General features: G+C 43.0%; 1 protein-coding gene across 3 annotated transcripts in view; it reads left to right on the top strand.

The window, feature by feature from the left end:
* Nucleotides 1–2,593: 2,593 nt before the first annotated feature.
* Nucleotides 2,594–18,137, top strand: part of GRIA1 (glutamate ionotropic receptor AMPA type subunit 1) — a 306,425-nt gene continuing 290,881 nt past the window's right edge. For 2 of the 3 annotated variants that reach the window (XM_077895793.1, XM_077895792.1), the window contains exons 1-2: nucleotides 2,763–3,128; nucleotides 6,166–6,303. In XM_077895793.1, the coding sequence (XP_077751919.1) occupies nucleotides 3,047–3,128; nucleotides 6,166–6,303 (220 nt within the window). In that variant the 5' untranslated portion in view covers nucleotides 2,763–3,046. Of the gene's footprint in view, nucleotides 2,693–2,762; nucleotides 3,129–6,165; nucleotides 6,304–18,137 lie in introns of those variants that run through there. The other variant, XM_077895794.1, reaches the window with a different exon arrangement.

Raw genomic sequence — 18,137 nt, 5'->3', positions numbered from 1 at the left:
AGTTTCATGTTCCTCATTCTCTCTTCCCAGTCAGCAGCACAGGTTCCAGGCTCCTGGAGTATACAGTATCCTCTCCTGCCTCCAGCCCTTGCAAGTACTCTTCCCTTGGATTGCGTATCTCCCCCCCCCCCTCACTTTCTGCCTTTTGAAGCCTTTCTGGCTCCCCAGGGACAGCTGTATTGGTTGCTTCCTACTTTGCTCCCCTAGAGTTCTGTTTACATCTCTATTAGAGCACATGTCATGGTCTGCTTTGGATGACAGATGGCAGAATTCATCTATCTTCTTCTTCTACTACATGCACCTGCCTAGAGGTGGAAACTGTGTCCTACTCCTTTCCATATCCCTCAGCTCATGACACCCTATTAGATACAGACTAGGTTCTCCAACCCATATTTGAAGAGAATTTCAAAGATAAACAGTTTAACCTAAACTTAATTTGACCTAGATGCCCAAGCTTGAAATACATAAGTTCCACATTTATTTAATCATTGAACAACCATGTATTTAATAGGCCAAGGGGAGCCACTGACCATATTTGAGCAGAGCAATGACATAGTTAGAGCTATATTTTAGGAAAAACCTGACTATAGGATTTCTAATGATCATAGAAAATGCATGGTTTTGATTCCTTAAGTTCCCATCCCCCAAAGTAAGCAAAACAAATCTTAACTATTACAGGTAGGCGTTGAAGTTTTGCTAATTAATCCTTGTAAAGGACTTTGAGATCTTCCTCTGAAAGGTGACAGAGAAGTGTGAAGCTTTCAGTGACAGCCTAATTATTATTATTACCAGGCACAAAGCTCAGGGAACTTAAAAGATCCCCAGGTACCATTCAAAATAGCAAGAGACAAAAAATGCAAATGAAGAAATTATATTATAATAAGGAATCCTGGCATCACAGACTCCTAATGTCAGCAGGGACCTTAGAGGTGGTCTTTCCTGATCTATTCTCTCACCTTCTCAAGCTGATGCTTACACTCCCTCTAGAATGCTCAATACTTTCTGCCATTAGAGCCTGAGGGTTAAGAGCCTGGGCCTCAGGGTAGAGTTTCCTGTGTTCAAATCCCCAATCTCTTCCTTGTTAGTCGTGGCAACTTGGGGAAATTATTAGGTCCTAGTTTCTTTATCTGTAAAATGGGGATGAGATTATCTACTACAGGCGTCATTGTACAAGTAAGTGATGTGTGTGCATTGCCTGGCATGGTATCTGGCGTATGGTAAATAAATTAACACTAGCATTAAAAAAATCACTTGAGCTAATTAATGTATGCAAAAGTGCATAAGAAATGATAAAGCATCTGACCTCCAAGTTGTTCCTAGTTTCAGAGCTTCATCAAACATGCTGAGATCTTTCTTGCAAATCCCAGCGCTTGTAGCATCATGTGAGTGTGTGTATAATTGAGCAATCTTGGTGAAGGAAGCCAGGAGCCTTGGGAAGAAATGGCCTAGTCAAATGCCAAAGCAAAATCAGGTCTGTTCTTCTTTCTAACTGTGGAAAGGTAGAACTTTCCTTTTCCTATGTCATCATCTGTTGAGTGGGAGTTCTGACCAGGGCTGTGGATCAGTTGGTAATGCCCAGAACATTCAAATGCATAGGATGGACCATATGTTGGTCCCGAGGGCCCAGACTCCATCTTAGTAAGATCTGTAGTTTTATGATTTAGTCCGTGGAGCCTCGGGTGTTTTTCATCTGCAAAATAATGGTGGTGACTATTTCACAGGGCCGGTGTGAGGAGGGAGCGAGGTCACAGTGTGAAGTTGCTTCAGAAACTGCAAAGTGCTCTGTGAGGGTTAGTGACTGTCACTTTGCAACCCACACTATTTCCCTGAACACAATTGCTCTCTCTACAGGTTATTCCAATGGAAGCTCCAATCCAAGAGGGTCTGTGGAGTTCCAGTTTACATTGGACATGACCGGCATCCAGAGAGACTTGAAAGAAGCCTGAATCTTCTCACTAGAATCCCTGCAAAATGACTCATGTAATTGCTCTAAGAATCCTTAGCCTTTATTGTACACCCACACAGTTCTGATGCTATAGACTCCTGTGGCATGCAGGGAAAGTGGGAAGGGGGCCCATTTTAGATGCCTAGGATTTCAGAAGGGACCACCAATTCCACCTGTAAGAGCAGTTGGGGAGTACCAAATACCCAAACCAAGGCACCTGCCAATCATTCTGGACCCTCTGGTTTGCCTTTTTGTCATTCCTCCCATTAGGGAGGAAAAGGCTTTATTTTCCTTTAAAGCTCCTAGGAGGGATTTCTAGGGTCTCCCCCTCAGGAATTAGTTGTAGGAATAATTGGGCCAGTGGAGTGCAGGAGATATATCCAGCACAGCCCGAGCGCTCCTAGAAAAAGTGACCTAGATCAAGCAGCGGGTGGATGGAGGACTATTGTGGGGACCCCCTGCCACCTACTGACTTACAGCTGAACCCACATTTCCAGTAGCATCTTCGGGGGCTGGGAGCCGGGGGAGGGGGCAGGGAGAATTGGGGGAGGCGGGGGAGGGTGAAGGGGACCGGGTTGTTCCTTTCGGGACCAGGCTGCCTGTATCATCACCCCCCCCCCCCATCTGAACACACAGAGAGGAGGAGAAGGTGAGGACTGGGAGCCAGGGGGTGGCAGGGAGAGGAGGTCAGCCGCGGAACTGGAGCTGGCTCGGTGGGCACCAGCGCCGCCCGGGCTCGCAGCCTGAGTGAGTGTGAGGGGGAGAGCGAGGGGAGGGAGCGAGAGGCAGGCTGCGCGAGGAGGGGAGGGGAGGGGAGGGGAGGGGAGAGGGGGAGCGAGCGCTCCGCCAGCATGAGGACGGGCTGCTCCGCTCCGCGCTCAGTTAATCTGGCTGTCAGTTGGCGTTAACGCGGCCGTGGAAGTGCTCCGATTCCAGGGGAAACAGACGAACCTCCCCGAAGGGAAGAAGGAAGCACGCAAGGAGGGCACGAACTGCAGGAGGGAAAGAACAGGCGAGCAGAGAGAGGAATCTAGGGAAGGGGGGGAAATACCAAATCTATGACTGGACCTGGGCTTCTTTTTCGCCAATGCAAAAAGGAATATGCAGCACATTTTTGCCTTCTTCTGCACCGGTTTCCTAGGCGCGGTAGTAGGTGCCAATTTCCCCAACAATATCCAGATCGGTGAGTGAGAGGGGGCAGCCTGGGGAGGGACTTTCTGGGTCTGGCAAGGGTTTCTTTTATTTTTTGGGGGGTGGGGGTATTGCCTGTGTCCCCCAACCCCCCCACCCCGCTCCGGACTGTGCTTGGATAGAAAGCTGGGTGATGATGGAAAGCCCACTTGCACCTCCAGCCGGGGAGGGGGCTTCTCTTGCTCAGACGAGGGGCAGAGGGCAGTGTGCACACACACACACACACACACATACACATGCACACACACAGCTCCACACACACCACTCACACTCTGGGCATGAGCCTGTGAAATGGAGGAACCACTGCTTTGAAAGAAAGAAAGAAAGAAAATTCAGGCTGTAGCGCGGAGGAAAGGGCTGGTGGGTGTTTAAAGGAGTTCACTCCATTGCCTGATACATGGTGCCTGCTCTCATTTATTTAGACAAATAGGTGTGGTGTATTTCGGTGTGTGATCAGGTATTAAATAGGCACATATGCATTTACTTGGCTGAGGCGATGGTTTCTTGGCTGGGGGAGGGGAAGGAGACCCTCTAAAAGAAGGAGTGCGGGGTGCTGGGTTTATTGCAGCCGCTGAAATCCTGCCCGGGGGCCCCCAGGCTAAGTCCAGAGAAGGGGGCTCTCCCTCCGGTGCTGGACTCCCCCGGCTGCCTTCTCTCTGCTGTCTGCCATGCTGGGCTGGTGGTCCTCACTCCTCCAAGCTGGAACTTCCTATCCTGCCTTTATTCCTTCCGTTGCCCCCTCCTCTGAGAGGTTGCATGCACAGACATTCGTCTACCTTTTACACACACGCAAACACACACACATGCACACGTTTCCCTTCCTCCTCTTAGCTGTCCCCATCCCTAGGCTCTGTCCTCTCAACTTAGAGGCAGGTTTCAACACGCTGCCTGCCTTTTTGCTCCCCATTTCCCGTTCCTGGTTGTGGGGCTTCTAAAAGGACCCCTCACCCGCCCTGGATCGGCGGGGGGGCGGCTGATAGATGTTGCTCCTCCTAATAATAATGGGTGAAAGCAAAACAAACAGGAGCAGTAACACCAGTAACAATGCTCATCCACAAGGGCTCGGGGTTCCGTGTGACCAGCGTGTCAGGGCTGTGTGTGTCCCGGAATGGAGCAAGCTGCTCTGCTCGGAGGCATCTTGGTTGGTTTGGGTTCTTGTTTTCTCTCCCCCGTAGGGACATAGCTCCACTAGGGGAAGTTCCCATTACTGGTAGTTTGTGTTATTTGTGTGAATGTGTGTTTTGGGGGGGGGGGGGCGGATATGGTGCAGGTCCTATTTTGCTGGGCACACATGTGCTGCAGTACCAGGCTCTTTCGGCCTCTCCAGCATGCCGGCTCCAAGGGTGGTTGGAACAGCCATGGAGTAACTTGCTTTGTTTCCTGACACCTGTTAAACTATATTCTGAAGTGTGTGTATATGTGTTAGTGCCTTACACGCAAAACAAAACTTCCTGCCTCAGGAGACACTTCCCTTGCAGCCCCGTCTGGAGCCGCCTACCTCCCCACCCCCACCCCTCCCTTTCATTCATTTCGGAGGAGGAAGGGGATAGGGAAGTGTTTGGGGTGTGGTCACCTGAGGGGAGGGAGGGTGGAGCATCAGAATCAAGCAGTAGTCATTTATTTTTACCCTTTAAAATGGAGGCATATGAGCATGTGTAAATCACTTGCTCTTATGTGTAGCATTGTTTATGTTGGTACTTATGCATTGCCCACACTTGGCTGATTGGAAATGCTTGTCTTGAGATATGTGGACTTGCTTTCACCAAGTGTATTTGTGTATAGAGCTATGGGTACAAATGCACGGAGGTGGTTTGTGTTTTATGGACGTGTGTATGATATGTATGCCCATGTATCTGCAAATTTTTCATCATACTTATGAAACTTGTTTGTTCAACTGATAAGATCACTATTTGTTTTCAAATAAAAGGTTGAAACATTAAATTGTAGAACAAATGCTGAAAATACCACTGTCATCAGGTAGTACTTGATTCTACTTGTAGGATCTCTAATAAAAGCCTTACAGTCTATCTACTGGTTCTTAAAAATAAGCACATACCTCTGTATAAGAAGTTATAAGTACGTTACGTTGGGACTGGGATTCCTGTTGAAGCTGAGATAAACTTCTATGTAAACATTCACTATAGTTCAGTCTCTGGACATAGCTGATTCTAATTCATGGAAATGGGATTTAATTCATTTTACATGTCTACAGTAAATACAAAGGTAAGTCACATACTCTCACTTCTAGGAACTAGAGCCCCAATAAGCACCTTTGTTATGCTTTTCACTAGAATAGAATGTTCATACCTTCTTGACATTCTTAAATCCCCACATCTCTGAAGTCCACGGTTCTACCATGCAAATGTACACCATGGCAATCTCTTATATAACAAGTCATCCCTAGGTAGCTGGGATCATGAGTGTCAAAGAAGCAGCAAAATACTGATTTTAGAAACCCAGGGTTTTCAGAAGAAATGGATAATATACCTCAGAGGTGATAGAATGATTAAATTGCATGCAGGTCTTGCCAGGTCAAAGACCAAAACTGTCAAAGCAAAGGGTTACAGTGCTTTATAGGGTCCCAGGGCTAGATTTCACCCTGAAATATTTGTTAATGCTACTTCCTGCAAGGCTCTGTAGTGGGGAATGGGTCTGATACAGGAAAAATTGGACACAGCATGGGTTTACGTGCACACAAGAGCTTAGGCCACCTAGATGGTTGCCAGGACGAAGGAGGAAGAGAAATACAGTTCTCTTGTTTTCTCTGAATTGATCTGGGTTGAGGAGTGAACAACCAAATGTTTGGGCAGAGTGATGCCTGTTAGAGGCCCTTGTCACATAAAAGCTCATCTATGGAAGTTGAAGCTTCCATGTCTACTTGAGTCTATTTGAACTCTCCTCCCCACCACTGAAGGCTACAACTAGTGGGTTTGGCATGAGGAGAAGAAAAGGGTCCATCTGGGATGGGCTATTGGGGGACTAAACCTGTCTCTATTCCAGATACCATGTTACATTTATTTTCCTCCTAGGGGGATTATTTCCAAACCAGCAGTCACAGGAACATGCCGCTTTTAGATTTGCTTTGTCACAACTCACAGAGCCCCCGAAACTGCTCCCCCAGATTGATATTGTGAACATCAGCGACAGCTTTGAGATGACCTATAGATGTAAGTAATTGCTGCTATTCCTGACATTTATTTCTGCGATCGACCAATGAAAGGAGGGCCTGTGAGTAGGTGGTAGTGTTGCAAAAACCACTTGAGTTGTCATTCGTCTTCATAAGAGAAAGCCCTCCAAGAAAAATTTCCAGGGCCTTTTGAGTGATTCCATCAGTTGGTATTTTAGATCCTAGAATGCTTTAGAAAATGGGTCTGCTTTTTCACTGTCAGCTAACTGTAAATGCCAGTACGATGGGTGTTTGGGTTGATTGAATCTTCCCTACCTTGCAGAGTTTTTCTTGTTCAGCTCAGAGACTTTCACACATAAGAAACTTCTAAGAGATATAGAATTAAATATTCCAACTTAGAAAATGTGGCTTAAAATGCTTATGCCTTTCCTATGCACAAGTTAAAAGAAGAAATTACACCTGTGGTTGATTAGAAAGAATGTGTGACAGGTTGTCTATCTGGTTCCCCACTTTGGGAAATGACCAATAACTATTGTAAGATTGTTACCTGGATTATTTTCAAAATATTTTGAAGGGATTGATTGCTTAAGACATAATTTGTTGGATGGCCTTTGAGAGGAGACCTCAAGGAGAAGAAAAAGAGAAGTCTTTGACATATGAATTGAATACATAAAAAACAAAGACCATTTTGAGTTTTTCTGACAACTACGACTGAAAAGGAGATCTGTGTGGTTGCATGATTGCCATTTGATGACAGATGGAAGCATAAAAATTAATCAGTAGAGACATATTCCCTCCAGGGATTAAACTCCAGAAGGAATTTACGGTATGGTGGTGTGAGCTGAATGGGCAAGAACAACTGGAGACTCAAAATTGGATTAAATTGACACCACAGGTTTTGTGTGCTTCTATGGACTTGGTGACATCTACTGAGCTATGGATAGTCAAAAACATAGATCATATTTCTTTCATCTCTTTTCCACATTCCCTCATGGTAGGCTCTCAATGATTTGAACTGAAAGTGCATTGTGCATTGAAAACTCATATTAAGAATTTGGAATTCTCTCTATCCCTAAGACCACTTATAAGATAATGCTCATACAGATTTCAAGAATGATAATTATACCAGACTCCATTTATTAAGGATTTACTGTGTGTTAAGAACTATGATAAGTATTTTATAGACAATTATATTAGCATTTATTATCACTTATTGGGCATGACAATGGCCTTTGCAATGCACTAATTTCTATGTGTTAGTTCATTTAATCCTCAGAGAAACCTTGGAGGAGAACACTGCATCATCTTCTTTTTAGAAACTGAGGCTGCACCAAGTTATACTACTTGCTCAGAGTTGCCCAAGAAGTAAACAGTGGTCCTGTGACCCCAAGGTCCATGTTCCTGGCACTGTGATAGATACACTGTTCCTTATGGTAGCCTGATCAATTATGCTTAGATTACCTAAAAAGCAAAAGGAAGTGTTCAGAAACTTTTAAGGCAGTGGTTTGATAAAGCACCTAGTGAGAAAACCTTACAGTGCTTCAAATTATAGCTGTGATTTTACACAGGAGTGACCCATCAAATAAAATAGCAATTTTGCATTTTGGTAATGCCGAGGTTGAAAATATTGTCTGCTGTGTTACTGACTATCCTTAAAAAAGAGCTAGAGTTTAATTGTTGAATTCTGTTTTCTGTGAAACCATCTCCCTGGAAAGCTGAATAATGTTGAATAGGTATTTGATTTTCAGATAATCTCCATTCCTTTTGATATGGTTTAGTCTTTGAAGAGAGGATTTGGGTATGGGCATCAATATATCTAAAAGCCGCCTATGATGATGCTTAATATTTTGCATTTATATGCATATGCTAATTTATTTACTGAGGGGAGGCTCTCTAGCTTTTGTCATACTCCATAGATTTTGTCATACTCTCAAAGGGGCCCATTACTCAAGGATTACTTGCTTAAGGAATCAGGAAAAATAAATGGCTGGTGTGTGTATTCCCTCATACTGCTGAGAATTGTCTACAGCAGAGCTTGATGGAATGAGATGTTAACTGCTGTCCTAGTGTCAAGATGTTGACTGGCAGGACAAGATAATAAAAGACAAAAAAATAAAAATAAAAGGAAGAAATGTTCTGAGGCAAAAGGTGGTGCTTTTGTATTGTTATCTTAACTACCTAACATTTGATCTGCAATAGGGTCATTGGCCATTTATTGGGGGGGTTGAAATATGATACACAGTGTTATCCATTGTGGTTAGGGAACCTGGAGTGAATGGATCTGGGTTCTTAAACTTGATTCCTGCCATATATCAGTGTACAGGTTTCTATTAATTTGGTCATTCTTTAAATGTTTCTTCAATGCTATGAACTGAGATGGACCTTGGGGAAATAGAGATGATAAAAGGCCCTTGCTTTCAAGTATCTTGTGGTCTAGTGAGCAAAGTTGCTGCGGGGATTGTCTGAGAAGCAATAATGCTATCTTGTGCTTAGATCTTTATTTTTTCTCTTTAGCTCCAAGATCAGAGCCAGGACTGGGCAATTTGGGTGGCAATGGTGGCATTATAATCCCAGCCTGCCTGGAAGATTCTCTGTTAGCTTTTAGATGAGGCCAGGAAACCTTTCGTTTCCCATGGTCTTTCGGTTTGGGAAAACTGTACATCTGTCCCAAATTAAATTGAGTAAAAACTGTCAAAGGGAGTAGACAGGTTTTATATGGGCTACATTAACTAATCATTTATGGTAAACCAAGAAAAGTGTCTTATTCACGTTTAATTTCATTTGCTTTTTTGAAATCTGGACTAGTAGTTACCTTAAATTGACTGCCTCAGTCTTACCTCCAGAATATAACTAAATATTTGTTTTTCTTTCTTTTATTTTTTAAATTAATTTATTTATTTAGAGAGAGATAGAGGACACTGTGAGCAGGTGGGTGGGGAAGAGGGAGAAGGGGAAAGAGAATCTCAAGCAGACTCCCCATTGAGCATGGTGTCCTCCACAGGGCTTGATCCCAGGAACCTGAGATCATGACCTGAGCCAAAATCAAGAGTTGGACACCCAACCAACTGAACCACACAGGCACCCCAATGAATATTTGTTTTGTTTTGTTTTGTTTTTTTAGAGTTGCCTTTTTTTTTTTTTTTTTTTATGATAGGCACAGAGAGAGAGAGAGAGAGAGAGGCAGAGACATAGGCAGAGGGAGAAGCAGACTCCATGCACCAGGAGCCCGACGTAGGATTCGATTCCGGGTCTCCAGGATCGCACCCTGGGCCAAAGGCAGGCACTAAACCGCTGCGCCACCCAGGGATCCCCGAATATTTGTTTTTCATAATTTTTGCTGTCACTTGATTTTTTTTCCTGCCCATTTTGCTATTCACTATCCCTCCACCAGAGGGTAGAGAAGGGAAGGGAGAGGAAGTATAACAGGAACTATTCCTGCTGGACGTGTTGGCAACAGGGGATTACTGAGGCAAAGTGATGGTTGTAGGGTAGGGGATGCAGGAAAGATGGAAGAGAAGTACTACTAACATCAGTAACCAAGATGAGAGTTTTGTGTGTTCTTTGCATTTGAGCTTCCTTGCTTTCCTTGCCTGCAGGCATTAAAGGATAAAGTCATTGAATCAGCAAACACCTTATGTTATCCTCTGAACACTCTTCCATGCCTAGAAGGGCAGGAGTTGATGAGACTGTCCATAGAGATAGTAGTTACTGACCAACTATTCAGCTTACTTGGTGCCTTTGTGATCAGTATAAATAAAGTGACAGGTAAGATGCAGATTGTGATTTCTATTAAAGGTCTGAGAAGCAGTTACCACTTAATTCTTACCTTTTCATTCATACATTCTGCACATATATGCTGAATGCCTACTTTATGCCCAGTGTTGTACCAGGTGCTAGGAATATAATGGCCAAGAAAGAAGACATAGCCTTTTTCCTAGTGGGGGTTACAGTTTAGCCAGGAGGACCTCAATCTTCAGTGCAATCTTCAGTGCACCCAGAGAGCTTATTTAAAACAAGACTCTGGGATGAATTCTGGATTTCCTGAGTAAGATTATTCAAGAGCTGGCCCTGGAGGTATTCTGTAGTAGTTAGTATGGGGATCACACTTGGAGAAACTCTTTAATCTAAAAAGCTTTCCACTCCCTTAGCAAGCATGTTTGAGCCCTTAATCAAGCCCAGACATGGTGTTAAGCACTAGAAGTACAGACAAAAGTAAGACATGTTCCCTGCCCTTCAGGACTTTATCCCTTATGAGGCTGACCATCCTATTAAGAGAAAATCAAAATATAACATTGGTGTTGGCGGAAGCAATTTATAAGGAGTGTTAGAGATGCCTTAAGGAGTGGGCATGGCCTCTGAAAGGGTAGTGGTAGACTTGAGTCTCAATGATAAATAGAAGCTTTCCAGAAAGACAAGGTAAGGGGGCAAGAAAGGGATGAAGCAAGTGTGTTCTGGGCAGAGGAGTGACAGGTGCAAAGGCAAAGAAGATAGCTTTACTTTGTTACTCTCTTGCTCTGACCTCTTGTGGCAATCTGGGCTGGGCCTCCCATCTACCTTTTATCCAATACTGCAGAAGTGATCACCGAATGAATGGTCATTCATAAGCCAGATGCAGCACAATATATAAGAATCATGGAATTTGGGACACCTGGGTGGTTCAGCAGTTGGGCATCTGCCTTCGGCTCAGGGTATGATCCTGGAGTCCTGGGATCGAGTCCTGCATTGGGCTCCCTGCATGGACCCTGCTTCTCCCTCTGCCTATGTCTCTGCCTCTCCCTCTCTGTGTGTCTCTCATGAATAAATAAATAAAATCTTTTTTTAAAAAAAACGTGGAATTTTACTTCAAAATTTGGGTATCTGTAAGTCTCTTTCAATTTTTGAAAAATGTGGCAATATTGACTCACATCTATGTAGCCCCAATTTACTAAGATAGAGGTGGGTATATTCCATCTAGATAATTTCTTTCCTAACTAGCTCATTTTTCTAATTTTATTTAGCTGCCTGTCCCCTGGAAGCATTGTGTTTTCAAGGCCCAGTTGGTTTGTCCTGCATTGTTGCCTTGATGTACATTTATAGGTCAACTCTACCACCAGAATGTGAAATACTGTCCAGAAAGGTCATGTATATCTATTGTTCAGTGGTGCTGAGAACACTCAACAAAGGGCTTTATCCCTAATCCAAGTGAACAAATGTCTCCATGAGTCAAGGAATCACACAATATACAGATGCTGAGAGCCAGCGTGTATAGGTGGCTCAGTTGGTTAAACTTCCAAGTCTTGGTTTTGGCTCAGGTCATGGTCTCAGGGTCATAGGATCAAGCCCTGTGTTAGGCTTCATGCTCAGTGTGAGGTCTTCTAGAGATTCTTTCCCTCTCCATCCCCCCTGCCCCCCCTACTCATGCATGAGTATGCGCTTTCTCTCTCCAATCAATCAATCAATCAATCTATCTGTCGATCTTTAAACAAAAACAAGATGCTGAGAGTCTAAATGGCAATCAGGTGGGTGCTAGTTGCCTAATTATAATGGGTTTCTCTCTGTTATAGACTCACTCAGGAAGCCCAAAGGGGATCTAGCCAGACTTTAGGCATGGATAGCAGACAGATGGCATCTTAGCTCTTGCCTAAGAGTCCCTCATCATTTTAGAGTTGCAGATTAATAGTCCATTGAATTTAAAATGCACAGTGCTTTTTACAATATGGCATAAAAATTCAGATTTCTGGATTCCCTAAAAAAAAAACTTAGGGCATCAGGGAACCCTGAACCCACATTCCTGCTCAGTTTCTATTTTCTAGAGTTGAGAAATGCTGTCCTCTTTCTTTTTCAAGATTTTAGTTATTTATTTGAGAGAAAGAGAGTGTGTGCATACATGCACAAGCAGGGGGAGGGTCTGAGGGAGAAGGACAAGCAGACTCCCTACTGAGCAGGGAGCCCAACATTGTGCTCAATCCCAGGACCCTGAGATCATGACCTGAGTTGAAATCAGATGCTTAACTGACTGAGCCACCCAAGTGCCCCAGGGCTGTCCTCTTTAGGCATAAGTCGTAAACTCTCAAGTTTACCAAAGTTTTCAAGTGTCCTACATGGAGCCAGTGTACCAAAATTATGCTGCTTACCCAGGTATGTAACCAAACCAGTCTGCTCACACCTAATTTATATCCTTCAGCACCTGTCATTTCATTATTTCTTTCAATTAATATTTCTTCCTCACTCTATAACCAATAGTTTAGGGGATACAAAAGATGTATAATTTCTGCTCTCAAAAAATTTGCCGTAATGAGAAGAATGGAGGGCTGGTACTGGGTAAACAAAGATTATTTCAGAGACTTACCAAGTGACAGATACTTCATATATATTGTCTTTGAGTTTTATAAAAATCTTGAACGATTATTATCCCCATTTTGTAGATGATGCTATTGAGATGGTGCAGGAGTAAATGTTTTCCCCATATTCTACAGCAGAGATGGGCTGAGCTAATATTTGAAGTCAGCTTTAGGAACTCCAAAACTCAGTGAGCTTTTCCCCTTCTAAGATGCATTACTATAGGGACACAGAAAAGAAAAAGAACAGTAAGTGCTCCCAGTGAAGTTTATGATTCAGGATTAAGAGCTAAGACTTCTGAGGCAGGGCATGGCTGTGGATAAGAAGCAAGACTCCTCAGGGAATTTGAGCAGGTACTGAAGGGTGGAGCATGTGTTTGTTGTTACGAGGTGTAGAGTTCAAAGTTGGTCTCTTGCATCCACACTGTGCTCTCAGTTAAATGGCAGATGTGTGCATAGAGCTGGTTGATGTTACAAACCTGACTGTGGCTTCTCCATCTTTATCCATGTCCTCCCATTAAGAAACACAGGCATCAACATGTGTCTATGTTACACTCTTGTTTTTTTTTTTTTTTTTTTTTTTTTTAATTTTCATTTATTTATGATAGTCACAGAGAGAGAGAGAGGCAGAGACATAGGCAGAGGGAGAAGCAGGCTCCATGCACCGGGAGCCCGATGTGGGATTCGATTCCGGGTCTCCAGGATCGCGCCCTGGGCCAAAGGCAGGCGCCAAACCGCTGCGCCACCCAGGGATCCCTTGTTTTTTGTTTTTATATAATATTGGTAATCATCAACTTCTTTGTGCCAAGGTTTGTGAACATTGCATCCTCTGGCTAGTTTGAAGACTCTGCTGAGATCAGTGAGATTACTGTTCTTCTCTCAGACACTCAAGATAAATAGTTAAGATTCATTTATTTGTTCATTCATTCAAACCCTATTATTATTGCCCTCTATGGGGTCTATGTACCATTACTGCCCCCTTCCAGACCCTAGCGGATAACAGTCATTAACTACAGAATTCTTTCCCACTAAATGTAGACATAGCCTTAAATTCTTTTTTTCTTTTCTTTTCTCTTCCTTACCTTTCTTTTCTTTTCTTTCTCAGCATAGCATTCTAGGCAGCTACTACAAATTGGTCAGAGTTGAGTTGATGCAAGAGATAAAATCCATTTGCCACTACAAGGCATTCCACTAGGAATTGAGGAAAATAAAATGCATTAGACATTGATTCTCCCCTTAAGGGGCTCAGGTTCTTATAGAGGAAATAGGCATGCACAAAAGAAATCTGAAGTAATGGAGACATTCTCTCTTTCCTCGTCTCTCTCTCTCTCTCTCTCTCTCTCTCTCTCACACACACACACACACACACACACACACACACACTCAGAGGAAGGAAAGAAAACTTCCAGTTGGAAGAATCAGACCAGCTTTCATAAATCAAGGACATTTGAGTTCAATTTAGAAAGGTCGACCGGATATAGACCAAAAGGTAAACACACACACACACACACACACACACACACACACACACACACACACACCAGGTTCCAGGCAGTGAAAACTATGTGAATTGGGATTTGAAGACAAGGATTCAAATTCTGGACTATCTATCCTCTGGAAACATTCCTGCATGTGACTTTGGAGAAGCACCACCCACCCCCATCCTTATTTATAAAATAAGGCTCTTATGATTTCTAAGAGTCCCTCCAGGGCGGTAGTCCTATGTTAAGAATGTATGGAAAACTCAGGGACAAATGGTTTAGAGAAGAAGCTCTTGTGTCAGCCACTGGTTTGACTAAGAATCTAAGGAACGCTCTGAACTTTGACCTACCATGTTACGCATCTGGTCTAACATTTTGTATGCAAGGGTACTAAGCCTCTTATGGATCTCAGGTGCACTCATTCAATATTCAACAAGTAATTACAGAATGCTTACTACTGCGAACAAAAGCAGAAGGCAGCCCTATGCTCATGGAGCTTACCAGTTAGTGAGAGATGCAGATATTCGTCGAATAATTGTACAGATGATATATTATTATTGGTTGTGATAAAGATGTGAAAGAAAGGGCCATGATTCAACGAAAGCATATTATAAAGGAATTAGCTCTGGGCAGAGGGATGAATAGGTGTTTGAGCTGAGAATTGAAGGCTTTTAGTGATGTGGTGCTGGGAACAGGAGGCATATTCTAGAAGCATCCTGGGCAGAGGCCTGGGAGCAGGGGAAGTGAGGGATAAGGGGAATGGGGGGCTAGAAAGGATGGCAAGGGCTAAGAGGCCTGTTACAAATTTTAAACTTTAGCCCAAGAGCTTTGGGAAAAACTCCTGAAGGATTTTAAGCAGAGAAGTGTCATGTTCAGATTTGTTTTCCCACCAGGAATCAGATGCTCGAGAGTGCCACTTTCATGTTCCCTGAAGACTTTATGCTTATGTAGCAATTATCCTTGAGCCTTTACTCCTGTTGCCAATTTGAGATGAAGTCTGGCAGATGGTCAGAGGGATGGGGACAGACACTGGGGGAAGAGGAAGCTGACGACTGGGTGTAGGGGTCAGTTGTCATGTGTGCTCTGTGGTATGCCCATGGTTATGTTCATGGGGACTAGAGGCTGATCCAACACAGAGTTGGTAAGCATGTGCATGCAAGCAAGGACTCAGATGGAATCCCTACTTACTTCATCAGCAGGAAAGGCCATGCTACTGAGCCTTGATCTGTAATCAAATTGGACAACTCAATGCTATTTCCTCCACTTGCATCTACAAACTTTTCCTTCCATGTTCCCCTGTTGAATTTCTGTCCTTCTGGTTAGTCCTATCCCTTATATCACCTTTTCCAGGAAGCTTCCTTGCTTTCTCATGTTCACACCCTCCTCCTCTGCCCCTTGGCACTTTGTACTTTCCCATAGCAGCTGTCACACTTAGATCTGGGTTTTAGTCACCTGGACCTTTGTCTTATCTGACCAACTGGTCCAAGCAACTTGGGAGCAGTGGCCACATCTTCTTTAACTTCCCATCACAGTTCCACCACAGAATAGTGTTCAGTGATGCTAGTTGAATGAATGGATGAATGAATGAATGAATGCATAGCTGTGTATTATGTAACATCAGAGGCAGTGATGTAGTAGTTTATACTGCCATTCATGGGGGTTATGGTTTGACATTACGTGTTTTGAGAATTCCAATAGGCTGCATTGTAAATTCCCGCGGAAGGCCATTACAATTGTGTTGCTAAACAGTGCTGGGGGTAAAAACCAGCACTGTTAATTTGACCGTGGTAAGTCAAATTAAAAGCTCAGTCCAGCTCCTTTTGAACTATTGTCAGTAAGGGTCCTAGATAAGGACCCACTTTCTAGATCAAGGATTTCTGGTTCAAGGCCTGCCTGTGCCACTGAGGCCTTGTAAGGCTTGGACAAGTCAATTCTATTTTTTTAAACTTCAGTTTCTTTCAAGTGAAGGAAATAATTATATCAATGGTATGTGGTTATTATGAAAAGGAGCAAATGATAGTTGATTTCAAATCAACTTTGTACTCCATGCAAAACCATGAAACAGCTACTTTTATTCTCCCCTTTCTCCAGATGAGAAAATGGAGCTCTCAGAGGGAGTGAGCAGGGGCAGTGGCCTGTGTGTGTCTGGTTCCATCCCTAGACCTCTGCAGGCTTGGGGGTGGGTTCTTCATTCCGCTGACTGCTGGGTCTTCTGCTCTTGTGGAACATGTGGTTTCCCCTCCAGTGAAAGTGGCTCTGCTCCCCTGGTATCAGTGCCTGCAGCTTGAGTCACACAGCCCTTGTGCTTTCAAGTGGCCTGTGCTGCTCTGTGGCAGCTGCAGTCAGGGTGTGCAGTGCACTGAAGATCCTAGAAAGCCATTCCCCCCCCGACTGCTCTTGTGACTTTAGAGTGTCACAGTCTGCTGTCCAAAGAGCACACAGGAGCTCAAGGTCGTAGGGAGGTCCAGATCATGGAGGATGCAGGCAAAATTGGGGTCAATGAGGCAGTTGGAGGCTAATGAAATTCACACCCAATGGTTAAGCCTGTTTCTGTGTGTTCATTACATAGAATCTCTAGGAAGGAAATCAACTAAGAATAGCATTTATTTCGTGTACAAACATGATATGTGTTTTGTAGAAAGCCATGGGAGTATAGACACCAAACAAAATAAAATTTGTGTAATTATAATACTAAGGATAAACTTATCTTTCTTCTGAGCATATCAACTTAACAATTAATAATAGATTTATATCACTGTCTTATAACATGATTTTTTACCCAGTGTTACATATGTCACTTTGATTATTACACATTCATTTTTAAATGTCTTCCTAAAAGGGGCACCTGGGTGGCTCAGTGGTTAAGCGTCTGCCTTCAGCACAAGTCGTGATCCTGGGGTCCTGGGATCGAGTCCCGCATCAGGCTCCCAGCAGGGAGCCTGCTTCTCCCTCTGCCTGTGTCTCTGCCTCTCTCTGTGTCTCTCTGTCTCATGAATACATAAATAAAATCTTTAAAAAAAATAAAAAATAAATGTCTTCCTAAAAGCCTATTGTACATATATGTACAACTTATATATGTAAAATTTATTTAATTTGTCTCCTTTTATTGACTATCTAGTTTATTTCCAAATATTTTCCTAAAGATAATGCTATGATGATCATCCCAGTAAAAATTTAATCATTTTAATATAATATTATGATTTTTAAGAGCATTATAGGCCAGTAAGACAATTTCCAATGAAATTTAATAGAATCATTAGTGTATACAAGAATTGAAATAACTTGTTCAGTGTTGGTATTGACTTGCTGTATGACCTTGAGAAATCTTTGTGCTCAGTTTAGCTTCCAGATGTATAATATGGGGTTATAATACCAGATTCTCAGTGTTATTAGAAGAGGCAAATGTCATTACTTATATGAAAGGGCTTTGAAAAATCAGAAGTGCTAAGGAAATGCAGGGTAATATAATTAACTAGGCTTCTTATCTATTAACATAAATGCACCACAAGTACAATGTGACTAATTAATCTTTAGTGTTTTTCTATGAGGGCGGTCATTATCCATGAATGAATCTATTTTGTGGATGGGGAAAATTGAAATCTCAAGGAGGCTAAGTTTACCCAGGGTCCAAATATGCAACAGTGCTAAATCTGAAAGCATGTCTTTTCACTTATGATTCAGTCCTCAAGATTGGACTAAATATGTGGGCCAATGTCTTTAACTTAAGAAATTATGGCTTATAGAAAGAAAGGGCAATCCCATTTGGGCACTGAGCAGTCAGGACTCTCTTGGTAGTAAGTGATAGAAACAGAACCAACTGGATAGTTTTGACTTTGTGTATAGGTAGATTTAGGAGCTTGAATAGTGTCATGAGGACTGGGAGATATCCCTTGAACTTTCAGTCTCAGCTTTGCACTAAACTGACTTTATATATATATATATATATATATATATATATATATATATATATACCATATGCCAGATCTCAGTTGTCAGATTCCAGCACAACCAGCCTTTATCTGCCCATTTAAAGGTCCAATGGAAAGGGAACTTCTCTTTTTCGATCAATTCCCATC

The sequence above is a fragment of the Canis aureus genome, chromosome 4, assembly GCF_053574225.1.
Source record: "Canis aureus isolate CA01 chromosome 4, VMU_Caureus_v.1.0, whole genome shotgun sequence".
Classification (NCBI taxonomy): Eukaryota; Metazoa; Chordata; class Mammalia; order Carnivora; family Canidae; genus Canis; species Canis aureus.
Note: the sequence above shows the minus strand (reverse complement) of the source record. Positions and strands in the feature narration are given on the sequence as shown.